At 40.6% G+C, this 16,784-nt stretch overlaps 1 protein-coding gene across 1 annotated transcript; it reads right to left on the bottom strand.

Annotated features, from left to right (window-relative positions):
* Window positions 1-4,851: 4,851 nt before the first annotated feature.
* LOC146646316 (uncharacterized) lies at window positions 4,852-7,275 on the bottom strand. The gene is made up of 2 exons (XM_085391563.1): window positions 7,061-7,275; window positions 4,852-6,423 (listed from the first exon to the last, which is right to left on the bottom strand). Exons 1-2 carry the CDS (start codon window positions 7,237-7,239, stop codon window positions 5,181-5,183), a joined length of 1,422 nt encoding a protein of 473 aa, XP_085247689.1. The 5' UTR covers window positions 7,240-7,275; the 3' UTR covers window positions 4,852-5,180.
* Window positions 7,276-16,784: the final 9,509 nt, after the last annotated feature.

Genomic DNA, 16,784 nt, shown 5'->3' with positions numbered 1-16,784 from the left:
GTTTCATGCTGCGTGTCTTATGTTATCAAGTTTGTATTATTATGCCTAAGTGTTTCTAGTTATTATTTTCCCCTCGTGTTTCCAACCATGTTAAATCTCCCCTGCTCTTCATGCGTTTCATGTCTGTGTCTTACGTTGTCAAGTTCGGGTTGTCATGTCTATGTCTCATTATGTTTCCTGTTTTATTGTGAAGAGGTCTGGTGTTCTGTGTTCATCATGTTCAGTTTTACTCTCCCACTGTGACGTCATTATGTTCATGTGTGCCAGCTGTTTCCTCATGTGTCTCCACTTCCCCTAATCACCTCCTGTGTATTTAAGTCCTCTGTTTTCAGTGTGTGATTGTCAGGTCGTCTGTTGTCCACGCCATGCTTCCAAGTTTCTTGTCTAGGTTTTTCTTATTGTTTGTTTAGATTTCCCAGTTTAGGTTTGTGTTAATTTTGCTTCAGTTTGCCTTGCCCTTTGTTTGTACCTTTTTTTCCAGCCATATTAAACGGCTCGCTTTTTGTTAACATTCAAGTTTTGTTCCCTGTTCCTTGGAGTCTGCATTTTGGGTCCTTTTTCAATTCATACAGTCTGCCCTCGCCAGACTGTGACAAATGTAGAACTACAGAATTGATGTGATGCTGTTTTCTAATTCTTTGTTAACTTCAGCACTTTGGGCTGAATCAGCTGGTGGAGTTTCTATGTTATCATTTGTAGCTTTCAGCATAATAACCTCTTTTGATGCAGACTGTATGGGGTAATGTAACATGTAGAAGTGTGTAGCACAGAGACTAGATTGTGAGGAGTGGTCACTGCCCTCCAGTGATCACAGTGAGGAACTGCAACACAAATGATATACCGGTATGTATGATTTATAATTTTTATCTACATCATTGTTGATAACATTTTATTGGTTCACATATTTTTTATGAGTTTGTCTTAAAACATTCAGATGCTCCATGTCATTCATGGTGAATAATAAATATTCAGCAGAACGTGCAGGAGAGGACTTGATGCACAGACTGGATCGATCATGCAGCTGATGAAGCTGTCATCAGGACATCAGCAGCACCTTGCTGACTAAGAAGTATATTGATAGATGCATATGAACTAAATTAAAAAGTCAGATTGAGGAAAAAAACCCCACTGCTCAAAATAACAAAGTCACATTATGTTGGCCTGAAGTCTGAAGTGAGTGGAGCAAAATATCTTGGTCAAAAATGACTCCAAGGTTCCTCACAGCGTTACTGGAGGCCAAGGTAATGCCATCCAGAGTAAGAATCTGCTTAGATACCATATTTCTAAGATTTTCAGGGCCGAGTACAATAACCTCAGTTTAATCTGAATTAAGAAGCAGAAAGTTAGCGGCCATCCAGGTCTTTATGTCTTTAAGACATTCCTGCAGTTTAACTAATTGGTGTGTGTTATCTGGCTTCATGGGTAGATAGAGCTGGGTGTCATCTGCATAGCAGTGTAAATGTATGCTATGTCTTTTAATGATACTGCCTAGGGGAAGCATGTATAATGTAAACAGAATTGGTCCTAGCACTGAACCCTTGGAACTCCATAATTAACCTCAGTGTGTGAAGAGGACTCTCCATTTACATGCACAAATTGGAGTCTATTAGACAGATATGATACAAACCACTGCAGTGCAGTACCTGTAATACCTACAGCATGTTCTAATCGCTCTAATAGGATATTATGGTCGACAGTATCGAACGCTGCACTGAGGTCTAGCAGGACAAGCACAGAGATGAGTCCACTGTCAGAGGCCATAAGAAGATCATTTGTAACCTTCACTAAAGCTGTTTCTGTGCTGTGATGAGCTCTGAAACCTGACTGAAACTCTTCAAATAAACCATTCCTCTGCAGATGATCTGTTAGCTGTTTGACAACTACTCTTTCAGGGATGTTTGATATGAAAGGAAGGTTGGAGATTGGCCTATAATTAGCTAAGACTGCTGGGTCTAGAGATGCTTTTTGAGTAAAGGTTTAACTACAGCCAGCTTGAAGGCCTGTGGTACATAGCTGATTATTAGAGATAGGTTGATCATATTTAAGATCGAAGAATTAATTAATGGCAGGACTTCTTTGAGCAGTTTTGTAGGAATGGGGTCTAAAAGACACGTTGATGGTTTGGAGGAAGTGATTATTGAAGTTAACTCAGAAAGATCAGAGAGAAAGTCTAAAATCAGCAGTTATTAAAATTGGGATTTTTTTCAGTAATGGTTACATTTTATTTGTAAAGAAGTTCATGAAATCATTACTAGTCAAAGCAGGGGTGGGGGAACTCCAGGTACCAGGTACCAAGGCCTGGTGTCCTGGTGGTTTTGGATAACACGCCCTGGGTCAGCACACCTGAATCAAATGATTAGTTCATTAGCAGGCCTCTGGAGAACTTTAAGACATGTTGAGGAGTGTTAAAATCTCCCAATTCTTTTAATCTTTGGGCTGAAGGAAGGACAATACTGTGTATAAATGCTCAATCAACAATCCTTTATTTCCATACAATTCAACACTTATGAGCATAAGCCATCCGGATGGGGAGACATGCATGAAGAGGGTCACAGCAAGTCTCAAAATGGTGATGGGCTCCTCCACTTCTTATCCGGTTGTTCAGTCAGACGTCACGGATGACGTTGCAGGTATTTCCGGGTCTAAGTGCTCCTCAAGAAACAACGATGGCGGAGCCAGTGACTTTGTTCACGATTACCTCCTTCTTTAGCGAAGTACCAATTAGGGTTAAAAAGGGTCTTAATTCCTTCAACTCTAGTAAAGTGGTCAGTGTAACAGTTCTCCCAGGCGGAATTATAAAGGGAAGTGTCCAGGCATCCATGAAAAAGAAGATTTACAATGTTGAGGTGAGCTAGGAGTAAGCTAGCTAGCCGACGATTAAACATGAGATATTCTGTATTCTGATGTATTTCATAAAGCACACACATGTACAGCAATGCTATAACAGTGGAAGTAAACGAAGATGAAAATCTACATAACATGGAGGTTTTGGAGAGTTAGTAATGTTAGCCTAGTACCAGTTATATTAGCCTAGTACCAGTACACAGAGCAGCGCTGCAAGTGTTTGTTAGAATGTTTAGGGTAAGCATTAACTTTCTTTCAATGTAGGTGCATGTTGAGGGTCAGTCAGTCAGGTTCAGCTCCTGTGAGTGCCCGATTGGCAATGATAAGTGCCATCATATGGCGGCATTGTTGATTTGGGTGGAGAAGAATGTGTGTGGAAGAGGGTAAAATCATGCAAAGCAGAAGAAATTACTGCCAAGAGAGTGTCTGTGATGACACCCTCAACAACACAAGGTCAGTTATTTATTTAAAATTTGTCCTTTGAATTAATTATAATAATTATTTTCTTAACTTTTTAAAAAGCATTATGTTTTATATGCTAAAATTATTATTTATACAGATTACTAAAAGCTTTTTTTTTTTTCAGCTGGAATCGAAAGACCTGTCTCCCAGGAGGACAAGGAATGGGCAGTGGCATCCCTATCGAAATTGCAACGTTTTACTGGGATGGGTTGGATTTTGAGTCCTGAATGCTCTCAGGTACTTTGATATTTACTTTAACATGTGGTATAAATTGTACATGTATGTAAACTCTTGTAAACTACATACAGCAGACTGTTTGCTTCCACTGTCCCCACTTTATTTTTTACATGTATTTTATATACTCTGTACCTGACTTTGTCTATTCTGTGGTCAAAATTTCTTGGTTCCATTAAAACCTTTAAAATCCTTTTGCTTTAAATCTAGGCTAAACCAGCCAAGACATTTGATGAAGTGCTGAGGAACCTGGGATTTCCCCAAGCAGAAGACAAGGCTCGTTATCTCTTGGCATCACTGGCTGTGTCTGACGAAGAGAAGAAACAGATTGAGGAAGCAACAGTTGGGCAAACGAAGAATGCATTGTGGTAAGAAAGTGCTTTGAAATTAATTCTGTTAAGTAGGAAATTTTAGTTAACTGTGTCTCTTAATTTGTGTTTCTTTATCAAAGGTCAGCATATCGCAAGAAGAGAATCACAGCCAGCAACTTCGGTTTGGTCCTGAGTGCAGTCCAGCGGCGCTCATACCCCCCTTCCTTATTTAAGACTCTGCTTGGACAGTACAACCTGACAGAAGGATCTAAAGTAAGTTGTTAGTAAAAAGGGTCTGTGCATCTAAGAATTCCTTCATGACTAAGTTGTATTTTCATCCCCAAAGGCATGTGATTGGGGGATCCTTCATGAGCCAAAGGCCAAGCAGTTGTACACTGACTGTACTGGTGCAGCTATCAAGGAGAGGGGACTGTTTTTATCTAACAGTGGCCTGCTTGGTGGTTCTCCAGATGGGACTGTCTCTAATGAGTGCATCATTGAGGTGAAATGCCCATGGTCAGCCAGAGCCAAAACTGTATTGGAGGCTGCAGAAAGTAAGGACTTTTTCCTACAGCTGGATGAGGCAAGTGGTTCCCTGGTATTAAAAAAGAATCACAACTACTGGCATCAGATCCAGGGCAACCTCTATCTCACAGGGGCGAAAAGCTGTCACTTTATTGTTTGGACTCCATGTGACTTTTTCATCTTGCATGTGGATAGAGAACAAACTTGGGCTGTTAACATTGAAGCGTTGGAAACGTTCTACCGGGAAGTTTTTTTACCCCATATTTTATCGCAGCTTTGAATTCATATCAGCATGAGTAATTTATCAGTCCAAATGTTTATAGTTAATTTTAAAACTATTTGGAAATTGTACATTTTTTGTCATTGTAACTTTGTAAATATATTCAGATAAATTCTTAAATTATATTAATTTTTGATTTGAAAAAATAAAATGTTTTGGACAAACTGTTCCTGAAAATAAAGAGTAACACATGTATCTGGTATTCTTCATTTTAATTGAAAATGCATAGCAAGAAAACTAGGCAGTAATCAGGAAGCTGGAATGGAATGAAAAATGTAACAAGCCATTGATAAAAACAGAGTAAAACATTATACGAATCACAAATGAGACCATCCTCAATTTGAAACTATGCAACTAAGTTGTTTTTATGTTGTAACATCCTGAGTATACACACAAAACAATCCAGAACACTTAGGAGTTATAAATAATAAAAGTAAACTTATTCAACAGTTGTATTTTCTGGTCCACAAGTAGTTAGAAAATGACACAATGTACTTTTACCTCTGAACTCTCACAGGTATAATTTATTCAATTTCACGGAGAATAGGTGTTTGTAAATTTGTAAGACACACACATGCTTTCAAGAGCTTATTAATATTTTTTTTTTTTAACTGATGTGGGATGTGATGCAAAATTGAGAAAAGTTTCAGTCTTTGAATGGAACGCTCTACATGTATTCTTGCACAGGAAATCTTCCTGTTGTTGTTCACTTCCTCCTGTGTGAATTGTCCGTTGGTGAGGAAGGACGGAATGTTCAGTGAGACCCCTTCTGGTAGGATGTCCCGAATTGTGAAGCCCTTATCTGCAATGACCATGTCACCTGGTTGTAGATGTTGCAGTACTCCACAGTCAGCTGTTATGGCCTTATCTGAGGCACTTCCACCGTACAAGTTGCTTACAAAGGTTATTACACCATTAGGAGCCACACCAATTAGAGCCTTTAGTGTGGTCCGTCCTTTGTACTGGCTGTACAAATGACTTTGTGTGTCAAGTCTCTCTGTGTTACAAACAGAAACTTCCGTGCAGTCAAGCACAATCCTGCAGTTAGGAAATGGTTGGAAGCAATCTGGCAGCAATGTTTGATTCTTGGCTCTCGAGGGAATGTTGTTTTCCAGCATGCCAACATACAAAATGTCATACAGTGCACTAACAATTGTTGTAAAAATATTAGTTACTGTGCCTCTGCTGCAGTTAAACCTTATTGAAAGGTCTTCATGACCAAAATTAAGTTTGAGCTTGATCAGGGTTAGAAATAACTGGTCAATTAGGGGCATCATTTGGACAGTCCAATCAGAATGATATTTAAGATCAAATCTGGAAAGAAGCGCTTCTAAAAACAGGACAGAAGCAGCATCGGGCAATCCAGTATAGTACTGGACCCTTTCAGGATTGTCAGATATTTGACTGAATGAGAAAGTCTGCTTCTGCTTCTCTACTTGTTTTTTAAGTTTTTCATTCTCTATTCTTAGCATGTCATTCTGAATCTCTAGCACCAGAAGACTTTGGGAAGAACTTGTGGAACTTGCAGTATCTGTCTGTGTAGCTGCATTGTTGGAATGATGTGGCTCATCTGATATTTCACTCTGATTTTCACCAATAGCTGGGACCTGCTCTTTTTTCTTCTTTTTTCTAACAGGGTTGTGGTCATCTGGGAACTGAAAAGACTTCCCGTCGTTCCATGCAAATCTTGTTGGCCCCGCAGCTTTTCCTTGAGGGAAGTGCCAACTGCAGACTCTTGAGTTGCAGTTTGGGGTGAAGTTTTCACGTCTGTGGAAGTGTTTAAAAAGACAGAGAGAAATTTCAGATCATACGCTAGCCCTCCATTAGTTATGATTAATACAAAAAAAAAAAATAGAGATAAATAATAGAGAGAAGCTTCTTTCATCCAGATGAGAGAAGCTTCAAGAAACTTAAAACTTAAAGAAGTCCAGATGCTTTTCTTACACATCGTTGTACTAATTTGCTTTTAAGCTTACCAGAAAGATAAGCACTGGCAACCTTTGCTAGCTATTTGTTGGTTAGGTCTTTATTTTGGTAATTAACTGGCACATAGGCTGGGGATTGTAATGTATTTTCTTACATAGACATCGCTTTTTGGACGTAATTTTTATTCCTCTGAGCGTCGAAAGCTAACTAAGGTTCATATATATAGCGAAGTGACCCTTAGCTCTCAATCTTTGCTTGGAGAAATAAAAATGACTTCAAAAATGCAACAACGTCTTTGTATTAAAAAAAAACACAATAAAATCCATTGTCTATATAAGTACAATTACTGGTAAAAGCCAGTTTGTCTTTTAGTAGCGGGTTTTAATTGTTCATCACTAGCTATATTAGCTAACTAAAGTAAGAGCCCACTAGCTCTTATCTTACAAATTTATTCATTCACTTACGAGTTGTAACATACCTTATCAACTTCAGCCACTTCCTCTTCTCTCTCTTTTCACAAGGAAACCGGTAAAATGACAGATTAGACTGTTGTTTTGAGCCAGATTGGTTAAAACAACCAGGAACACAGCATTGTGTCATATTGAACACAGGAGCGTTTAGACCCGGAAGTAGGATTCGTCGGATTCGTCGCGTCATCACTGAACAACCGGATAGCCTCTAGTGGCCCCCACCTAGTCGTAAAAGCCTAAACCTTCACATTCTTTCTCTGTTACGGAGCCTAAGTTATGACCTCGGCTCCCTGTCTTTCTGCTCTCTGTAAAGGTGGGTGTATGGAATGTGGTCTGTCTCTTCTATTATCAGCACAAGGTCCTCTGCACACAACATTCTCTTCATGATTCAGCAGTATGAAATGTCAAGAAACAGTGTAACACAGTCACAGCAGATCAAGGGTACAGGGTAATGCACACCTGTCTAACAAATCCAAAAATGGTCACATTCTTTTAACCCAAAAATATAATGGAAACTAAGCTACATACACGGCACACAATCTAGACTAAAGGATATTATATGACCTACAGCAGTTAACATAATTCAACTACTTTAACTACAGATATAAGATAACATATGATAACAGAATAATCTCACAGGAGGTAATTTAGCCATTTAAATCAGCTGTGTTGGATCAAGGACACATCTAAAACCTTCGGGACCTGAGGTCTGGAGTTCCCCCACCTCTGTGTTAAAGGGACGGTTGGCTCAACAGAGCTCTGTTTGTCAGCCTGGTTACAGAGCTGAAGATAAACCTGGGGTTGTTCTTAGGGTTGTAGTGAGATGTTCTGGCTTTGCGGAGGGCTTTCTTATAAAGCAACAAACTATTTCTCCAGGCTAAATGATGATCCTCTAAATTTGTGACACGCCATTTCCTCTCCAGCTTACGAGTCATCTGCTTTAACTCAGTAACCAGTAGGTGGCAGACAGTCACTCTGACAAATAAGTGACTGGCCAAGTAATCCCTTACAAAAGTAACACAGGCCAGTTATGGTACCAGAAGCCGTCAGTAACACAGAACTGCTGTTTTGCTGTGTTTCAGAGCAATAATCCTCAGTGTGCACCTGGATGAACCTCGTCCTCCTTCAGTGTGTAACAGTGACAGTAAAACTAAGGCACAGCAGTGAATGTTTGGAGTGGGGGCTCGATGAACAGAGGGAGAGGTTGGTTAATGGAGGTATGGAGAAGCTGCAATTGGGGACGGTGAAACAGATTGATTCCTCTTCTAGTCTTAAATACTGCCTGCAGATTGGCCTGGATCTCCCACAGGTGAGTATAACAGGTGTAGTGACGAGGGCTCCGCCCAGAGGCAGGAACACAGGGACACCATGGGAAAATCCAGATAACTCAGCCGGCCCATGACCACTTCTCATTAGAGACTTTTGTTAACAGCAGATCCTTAAACTTAGTTACAGCACTTTCAGAAAGACACCTACTGTGATGAGAGTCCTCGTGTGTAATCCATTATTCTAAATGTAAAGGCTACTGTAACTGATTTTCAACATCTGGATGTTAAAATCATCTACAATTAATATTTTTATCAGAACTGAGCACTAAATGAGATAAGTATGACAATCAGAAACTCTAAGGCCCAGATGGACGATCGATAACAACAAATAAAACTGTTTTTTTTTTGTTTTCTGGCTTTCAAGTGAATTAAAACTACGTCTACATTGTTGGGTGTTTGATGAGTAAGAATGCTGCCACTCCTCAGCCTGTGCTGCGAAGAATCTGACGGTCAGGTGACTCAGGCTGTGTCTCAATCCAGTGACCGCACGCAGTTCGCATACTACATATGGCGCGTACTAGGAAGTACGAGAAGTGCGGAAGTGAGAGGCTTGTGAAATGGGCAGGGGCGGATCTAGAGAAATTTTCTTAGGGTGGCAAAGAAATCAAATGGGGTGGCAAAATCAAAGCCTTCAAATTCAAACACATATGCAGGTGGTTACATATGGTTAGAATGATTCAAATGCAGTAAGTATACACGTTTTTCATATAAATATTGTCTAGAACTTAATTATTGTCTGTAGCCCACATAATTACACACTTTAGTTACATAAAATATGTGAGTTTTGATGCTATGTACTGTATAGCCTGTATAATAAATAAATATGTAGCCCAACAAGTATAAAATCCAGAAAGCTACACAACATGGGGCGCTTCATTTACAAACACAAATCTAACTTAAGTTTCACTGTTTTTTGTTAGAAAACAATCACATTGTTTCATGTTAAATTACACAAAATGTCAGAAATCTGCACTGTCATGAACAAAAATGTAAACCTAATTTTTCATGATTTGTTGGATTAACCCACTGAGGTCTGAAATACAACCGGACATTTTTGACTCCTTTTGAGTTTACGTTTGTATTTCACCCTCAGATTGTTTCATTTTATTCCCCCCCCCCCCCTGCCTTGTTTGGTATCTTTTCAGCTCAACTGAATTTAGTTGTTTTCACTGACATACTGCATTAGTATTACTGATCTGAAATCACACACAGAACTTAAAATCCTAGTAGTATTTTTTTTTTACTGTACAAAAACCACAGACATGTTGGGTAAATGTTTATAATTTGAAATGCAAATATAAAATGTACATTTTGTAAACGTATACAACTATTTATCTAAAAATGAAGCCAATACACCTGCCGTTTTTTTTTTTTCATTTTCTACAACCATCTAAAAATATTACTAAAATTAAAATGAGAGAACAATCAGGTGTCGCAGTAAGATGCTACACAAATGATGTGTGCCAGTAAAAAAAAAAGTTTGTCCACCAAAAGACAGAAGAGCACAGGGAGAAACCTGCAGGCCTGACAACAGGAGGTGTATCACTCCCCTGGTTTTCTACTTAGTGACAGTGTTTACGTTGCAAATGTGCCTTTGTGACATTCATTAGTGCCCTCACTGACACACAAAACAAAACGACTACACAACAGAAGAGCTACACAAGACAACACAACACACTAAGTATACACTCCACACTAAACGTCACAAATCTCCCACATCTAAAATCTCTCTCTCTCTCTCTCTCTCTCGCTGCCGTTACCGTCACTCCCAAAACTTTTCCCTCTTCCTAAACAATCAAATCCCACGTGTTGACTTTTTTTTTTTTAAATTGGTCGACATGGTGCATTTTTCCAACGATAGGAAACATGTGGCTTTATTTCTTTCTTTCCTGTTTTTGTGCTGTCCTTAGAAAACGCTTAAAACCCACGCACACAAAAACATGACGACAGTATTTAGAACAAAGCGTGGCTGATATATATTATCATAACTCTGGATTTACTGGCCTGTAATTAAAATTGAAAAACTTTGAAGTCCGAACTTTCAATGTGGCTGAAACAGAGACTCAGCGTGGCTGCAGCTTGTTGCTGTGTCACTAATTTGAGCAAATTAGTGAACACTGGAGGGCAGTGAACTCTCATCACAACTTACAGTCGTCAAGACAAAAACACCACAGAGCAGTTTCTGTTCAGACACTCTGCATTAAAAGTATTTATTAAGCTGTAAGCTACGATATGACAATTAAAGAGTTTCATCACAAAGTAAATCACATAGAGGAAATTCAGACGATGATGTTTCAGGAGCAACTATCACATCACTTGATCTGTAAACAGTGATGACATCACCAAATCAGACAAAGGATTTAAAAATATCTTACACTATCACTATTCATACTGTACACAAATTCACGGTTCGGTTCGATACTTTGGTGTCACGGTTCGATATTTTTTCGATACAAAAAAATATTCATGCCTTTTTAATTTGTCATTTATTAAAATTATAAATATATATTTTAACTCAAAAGTACAGTTTTTAAATTTGATGTTGCTGAAACAACAAAGTAATAAAAAAATAAATCTATCTGATCGAGAAATCACTCATCTTTGGAAAAGAGAGTTTATCACAGAGAAATGGCTCTTTCCAAAATAAAAGCTATACTATACGCTTCTTCTGGGCTATATTCTAAGCAGGATATTAAACATATCCGAAGAATCATGTGCTAAGGGCTGTCTAAATGACTCGGGTAAAGTTTGTAGCATGCGTGCTTGTTGTTTTTGTCAGCTTCCACTTGTCTTTGCACCAGGATGATGTCGGAGTAAATGTGCAGTCATATTCGTTGTGTTCCCACTAGTGCTGTCAGCGTTAATCTGAAATGACGTTAACGCCACAACAAGGCAAATCTCCGTTAAGGAGCTACCGCGAATCGCCCCGAGCTAACTGCGCTAACACACTAGTTCCCACCCATGTAATTGAGCATTGCGTGGCACAGCCAACATACTGTTTTACTTTAGTCCATGACACGCTTACCTTCAGGGTCATGCTTCACATGAAAACCAAAATAGTTCCAAACGCCAGATCTGAATGAGGATGGGGGAGGTTCATTTTGTCATGTTACAAGGAGAGCTTAACTTCTGTCTGGCAGTGTTGCCAACTCCTCAGTAAGGAAAATCGCTATTGGTTGTCCTAAAAGTCGCTAGAAGTCGCTAAATGATGTCATCGCCTAATTTGCATAATTGGTCATGCTAATCTAATTGTAACCTATGTTGTTGGAGAGAGAAATAACATTGTGGAAGAGACAAAGTGAGTAAAAAACGTCCTAAATGCATTTAGAGTTTATTTAGAACTACAAATTAAATTTCTTTTAGCAATTATTGGTTTTTTTAATGTCACAATTCCAACCCTGCTCCTTTACCTGGGCTTGGACCGGCAAAAGTGACCCGAAATAGGCACTCTGGTTGAGTTACTTTGTGTGTGTGTGTTTACAAGTAGTTTTAAACCTTGTGATCCACAAAACAGCATAAGAATAAAAGAGTAAAAGAAGAACTGACTGCGTTACAGCACCCGCTGCTTGTTGAGAGTAAAAGCGATACGCGCTTTCACGTCTTTTTTTGAGCGACTTTTTTTAGAGAAAAAGTCGCTAAGGGGTCTGAAAACTCGCTAAATATAGCGACAAAGTCGCTAAGTTGGCAACACTGCTGTCTGGCTAGCTTGCCCTGCGCTCAGTGAATCTGCGTTCCACTACTCCGCCTAGGCTGCACTGTCGAGCGCAGATCCACTGAGCGCTCAACACAGACAGCATCGTCAGAAGGAAAGTTGATAAAATAAATTAAAAATTTTGTATTGTTCAATACATATGCTTACCGAACCGAAAGCACTGTATCGAACGGTTCAATATCGATACGAGTATCGTTGCACCCCTAATATATATGTATATTTGATATAACTCCAGCAGAATTTTATTCTGGGCAAAGTGGGGAAGCTTTGGTAGAAAATCAAAAATATTTTAACCACAAATAAGTCGTAAAACAAATAAACTCTAATAACAGAGGAGTGAGTGGTCAAAGAGTGGAATCAGTCCTACGGCGGAGTGAGTTCATTTATAGGTGAAGATCCTGTCAGTACATATCCATCAAAAATTTAGGATGCGCATGCATATATATATATATATATATATATATATATATATATATATACATACATATATATATACACATATATATATATATATATATATATATATATATATATATATATATATATATTAGGGCTGCCACAAACGATTATTTTGATAGTCGACTGGTCACCGATTATTTTTGCGATTAGTCGACTAATCAGATCATCATCCATTGGACGTAAAACGTACAGCTTATTGCACCAGCAGCATCTGCTCTTATATAACTATCATTAGCTTACAGCTTTAAGTGTTTAAGGTCTGTGCTAACTAAAAAATAAAGACAAGATGATAGTTTATTAATTTTAATGAAATTTGCAGATTGTTTCAGTGAAGTTTAATAAACTCCTTGCTATCTAAAATATAACGGGACACCGGAGTAAATTCTCCAGCATCTCACACTTCTGATAATCAGCTGTCTGCTTGACGTTTATTCAGCTGTGTAAAAGCTATAACTTTAATCTCAGCCAAACCGATTTACTCAGGAACAAATAAAATACTAAAATAAGCCAAACAATAACATTTTTAAGTTATCTAAGTGACTTATATATGTTTAACCTGAGTAGCGAAAGACGGCGGTTGGTTTGAAAACGATTAGCTGGGAGTCCGGTGCTCTCATGGCCCCCGGCTAGCTATCGAGCTAGTGAGTAACAGACGTCTCCGAAAACGTCGGAGCGCTTTTGAAAATATGTGGTGTCTTGATAAACTGAGCAGATATTTGAGGTTTACACAGCTACATTCTCGCCTGAAAATATGTTAAACGTTTATTTTGTGACCCAGAAAGAATAATAAGATTAATATTAAAACTAACCAGCTACCGCCATTGTTGGCAACTGCGCTGGGCCGCGCTATGAATTCTGGGACAGAGCCTCTTCTTCTTCGGGGTTTAACGGCAGCTGGCATCCTTGTACATGCAGTGCTGCCATCTTCTGTTTGAGTCCGTTATTACACTCTTAAATCCTGCTACTTATTCCTGCGTCTTTTGGGATCTTACAAAGCTTCAAACGACGCGTCGACTATTACATCAGTCGTCGACGATTTTGATAGTCGACGTAATCGTGACTAGTCGACTAATCGTGGCAGCCCTAATATATATATATATATATATATATATATATATATATATATATATATATATATATATATATATATATATATACACACACACACACACACACACACACACACACACACACACACACACATATATATATATATATATACACACACACACACACACACACACACACACACATACACATATATATAAAAAAAACACCCAGCACGCCCCTGCGGGCGGTTTATCCTTCAAGCTTGGGTCCTCTACCAGAGGCCTGGGAGCTTGAGGGTCCTGCGCAGTATCTTAGCTGTTCCCAGGACTGCGCTCTTCTGGACAGAGATCTCCGATGTTGTTCCCGGGATCTGCTGGAGCCACTCGCCTATCTTGGGAGTCACCGCACCTAGTGCTCCGATTACCACGGGGACCACCGTTACCTTCACCCTTCACATCCTCTCGAGCTCTTCTCTGAGCCCTTGGTATTTCTCCAGCTTCTCGTGTTCCTTCTTCCTGATATTGCTGTCATTCGGAACCGCTACATCGATCACTACGGCCGTCTTCTTCTGTTTGTCTACCACCACTATGTCCGGTTGGTTAGCCACCACCATTTTGTCCGTCTGTATCTGGAAGTCCCACAGGATCTTAGCTCGGTCATTCTCCACCACCCTTGGGGGCATCTCCCATTTTGACCTCGGGACTTCCAGGTTATACTCGGCACAGATGTTCCTGTACACTATGCCGGCCACTTGGTTATGGCGTTCCATGTATGCCTTGCCTGCTAGCATCTTGCACCCTGTTGTTATGTGCTGGATTGTCTCTGGGGCATCTTTACACAGCCTGCACCTGGGGTCTTGCCTGGTGTGATAGACCCCAGCCTCTATGGATCTTGTGCTCAGAGCTTGTTCTTGTGCTGCCATGATTAGTGCCTCTGTGCTGTCTTTCAGTCCAGCTTTGTCCAGCCACTGGTAGGATTTCTGGATATCAGCCACCTCCTCTATCTGCCGGTGGTACATACTGTGCAGGGCTCTGTCCTTCCATGATGGTTCCTCGTCTCCCTCCTCTTTCTTGGGTTTCTGCTGCCTGAGGTATTCACTGAGCACTCGGTCAGTTGGGGCCATCTTCCCAATGTATTCTTGGATGTTCGTTGTCTCATCCTGGACTGTGGTGCTGACACTCACCAGTCCCCGGCCCCCTTCCTTCCGCTTAGCGTACAGCCTCAGGGTGCTGGACTTGGGGTGAAACCCTCCATGCATGGTAAGGAGCTTTCTTGTCTTTATGTCAGTGGCTTCTATCTCCTCCTTTGGCCAGCCTATTACCCCAGCAGGGTACCTGATCACGGGCAGGGCGTACGTGTTGATGGCCCGGATCTTGTTCTTACCATTCAGCTGACTCCTCAGGACTTGCCTGACCCTCTGCAGGTACTTGGTGGTTGCAGCTTTTCTAGCGGCCTCTTCATGGTTCCCATTCGCCTGCGGGATCCCCAAGTACTTGTAACTGTCCTCTATGTCTGCAATGTTGCCTTCTGGTAGTTCAATCCCCTCAGTTCTGACTACCTTCCCTCTCTTTGTTACCATCCGACTACACTTCTCCAGTCCGAACGACATTCCAATGTCATTGCTGTATAGCCTGGTAGTGTGGATCAGTGAATCGATGTCTCGTTCACTCTTGGCATACAGCTTGATGTCATCCATGTACAGGAGGTGGCTGACAACTGCTCCGTTCCGTAGTCGGTATCCGTAGCCAGTCTTGTTAATGATCTCACTGAGGGGGTTCAGGCCTATGCAGAACAGCAGTGGGGACAGAGCATCTCCTTGGTAGATCCCGCACTTGATGGTGACTTGTGCTATGGGCTTGGAGTTGGCCTCTAGTGTTGTACGCCACATCCCCATTGAGTTCCTGATGAAGGCTCTTAGGGTCCCATTGATCTTGTACAATTCTAGGCATTCCAGTATCCAGCTGTGGGGCATTGAGTCATAGGCCTTCTTGTAATCAATCCAGGCAGTGCACAGGTTGGTCAGTCTGGTCTTGCAGTCTCGGCTGATTGTTCTGTCTACCAGTAGCTGGTGTTTTGCGCCTCTGGTATTCTTGCCAATTCCTTTCTGTGTCCCGCTCATGTATTGACCCATGTGCCTGTTCATCTTAGCCGATATGATGCCTGACAGGAGCTTCCATGTAGTACTGAGGCAGGTTATTGGTCGGTAGTTGGAGGGGACCGGTCCCTTCTTGGGGTCCTTGGGGATCAGGACCGTCCGGCCTTCAGTTAGCCATTCCGGGTGTCTCTCGTTAACTAGCAGCTGGTTCATTTGTGCTGCCAGACGCTCGTGGAGTGCAGTTAGCTTCTTCAGCCAGTAGGCGTGAACCATGTCGGGCCCTGGTGCTGTCCAACTCTTCATACTGGAGACCCTTTCTTGGATATCTGCCACTGTGATGGTTACTGGACCCTGTTCAGGGAGGTCGCTGTGGTCTGCCCTCAGATCCTCTAGCCACTGAGCATTGCCGTTATGGGTTGCATCCTTCTCCCATATGCTCTTCCAGTATTGCTCCGTCTCCAGCCTTGGTGGTGCTGTTCTCTTATTGTTCCCTTGCCACTGAGAGTACACCTTTGCTGGTTCTGTGGAGAACAGCTGGTTTATTCTCCTGCCTTCTATCTCTCTGGTGTACCTCCTCAAGCGGCTGGCCAAGGCTGTGAGTCTTTGCTTGGCAGTTTCCAAGGCCTCAGGTATGGACAGCTTGCTGTATTTCTTAGGCACCTTATTCGTCGCACCTTTCTGCAACTCCGTTAGTTGGCTAACCTCTCTCCGTGGTATATATATATACACACACACACACATATATATATATATATATATATATATATATATATATATATATATATATATATATATGTGTGTGTGTGTGTGTGTGTGTGTATATATATATATATATATATATATATATATATATATATATATATATATCCTAAATTTTGGTATCAGACTGAAAGAGACAGTAGCAGTCCATTACAGCCATTTAATTAGTGTTAATAAAAGTGTTATAAAGTTCAACTGTCCAATAAAAGTCTGACCTCTCCAGCAATCAGCTCCAGAAGGAGAGATCTAAATAACTTTGTGATGTTTCAAGTGTATAAGGTTCATCCAGCTTCCTCTCAGTAAACATTGATAATCAAATAAATTAGTAA

This window comes from Rhamphochromis longiceps, linkage group LG19 (assembly GCF_057381845.1).
Source record: "Rhamphochromis longiceps isolate RC_006_pf linkage group LG19, R_longiceps_female_GT1.1, whole genome shotgun sequence".
Classification (NCBI taxonomy): domain Eukaryota; kingdom Metazoa; phylum Chordata; class Actinopteri; order Cichliformes; family Cichlidae; genus Rhamphochromis; species Rhamphochromis longiceps.
Note: the sequence above shows the minus strand (reverse complement) of the source record. Positions and strands in the feature narration are given on the sequence as shown.

Coding starts and splice junctions, on each gene's coding strand:
- LOC146646316 (XM_085391563.1), bottom strand. CDS start 7,239: ATGACGCGACGAATCCGACGAATCCTACTTCCGGGTCTAAACGCTCCT. Junction 6,424..7,060: donor AAGTGGCTGAAGTTGATAAG/GTATGTTACAAC, acceptor ACACTTCCACAG/ACGTGAAAACTTCACCCCAA.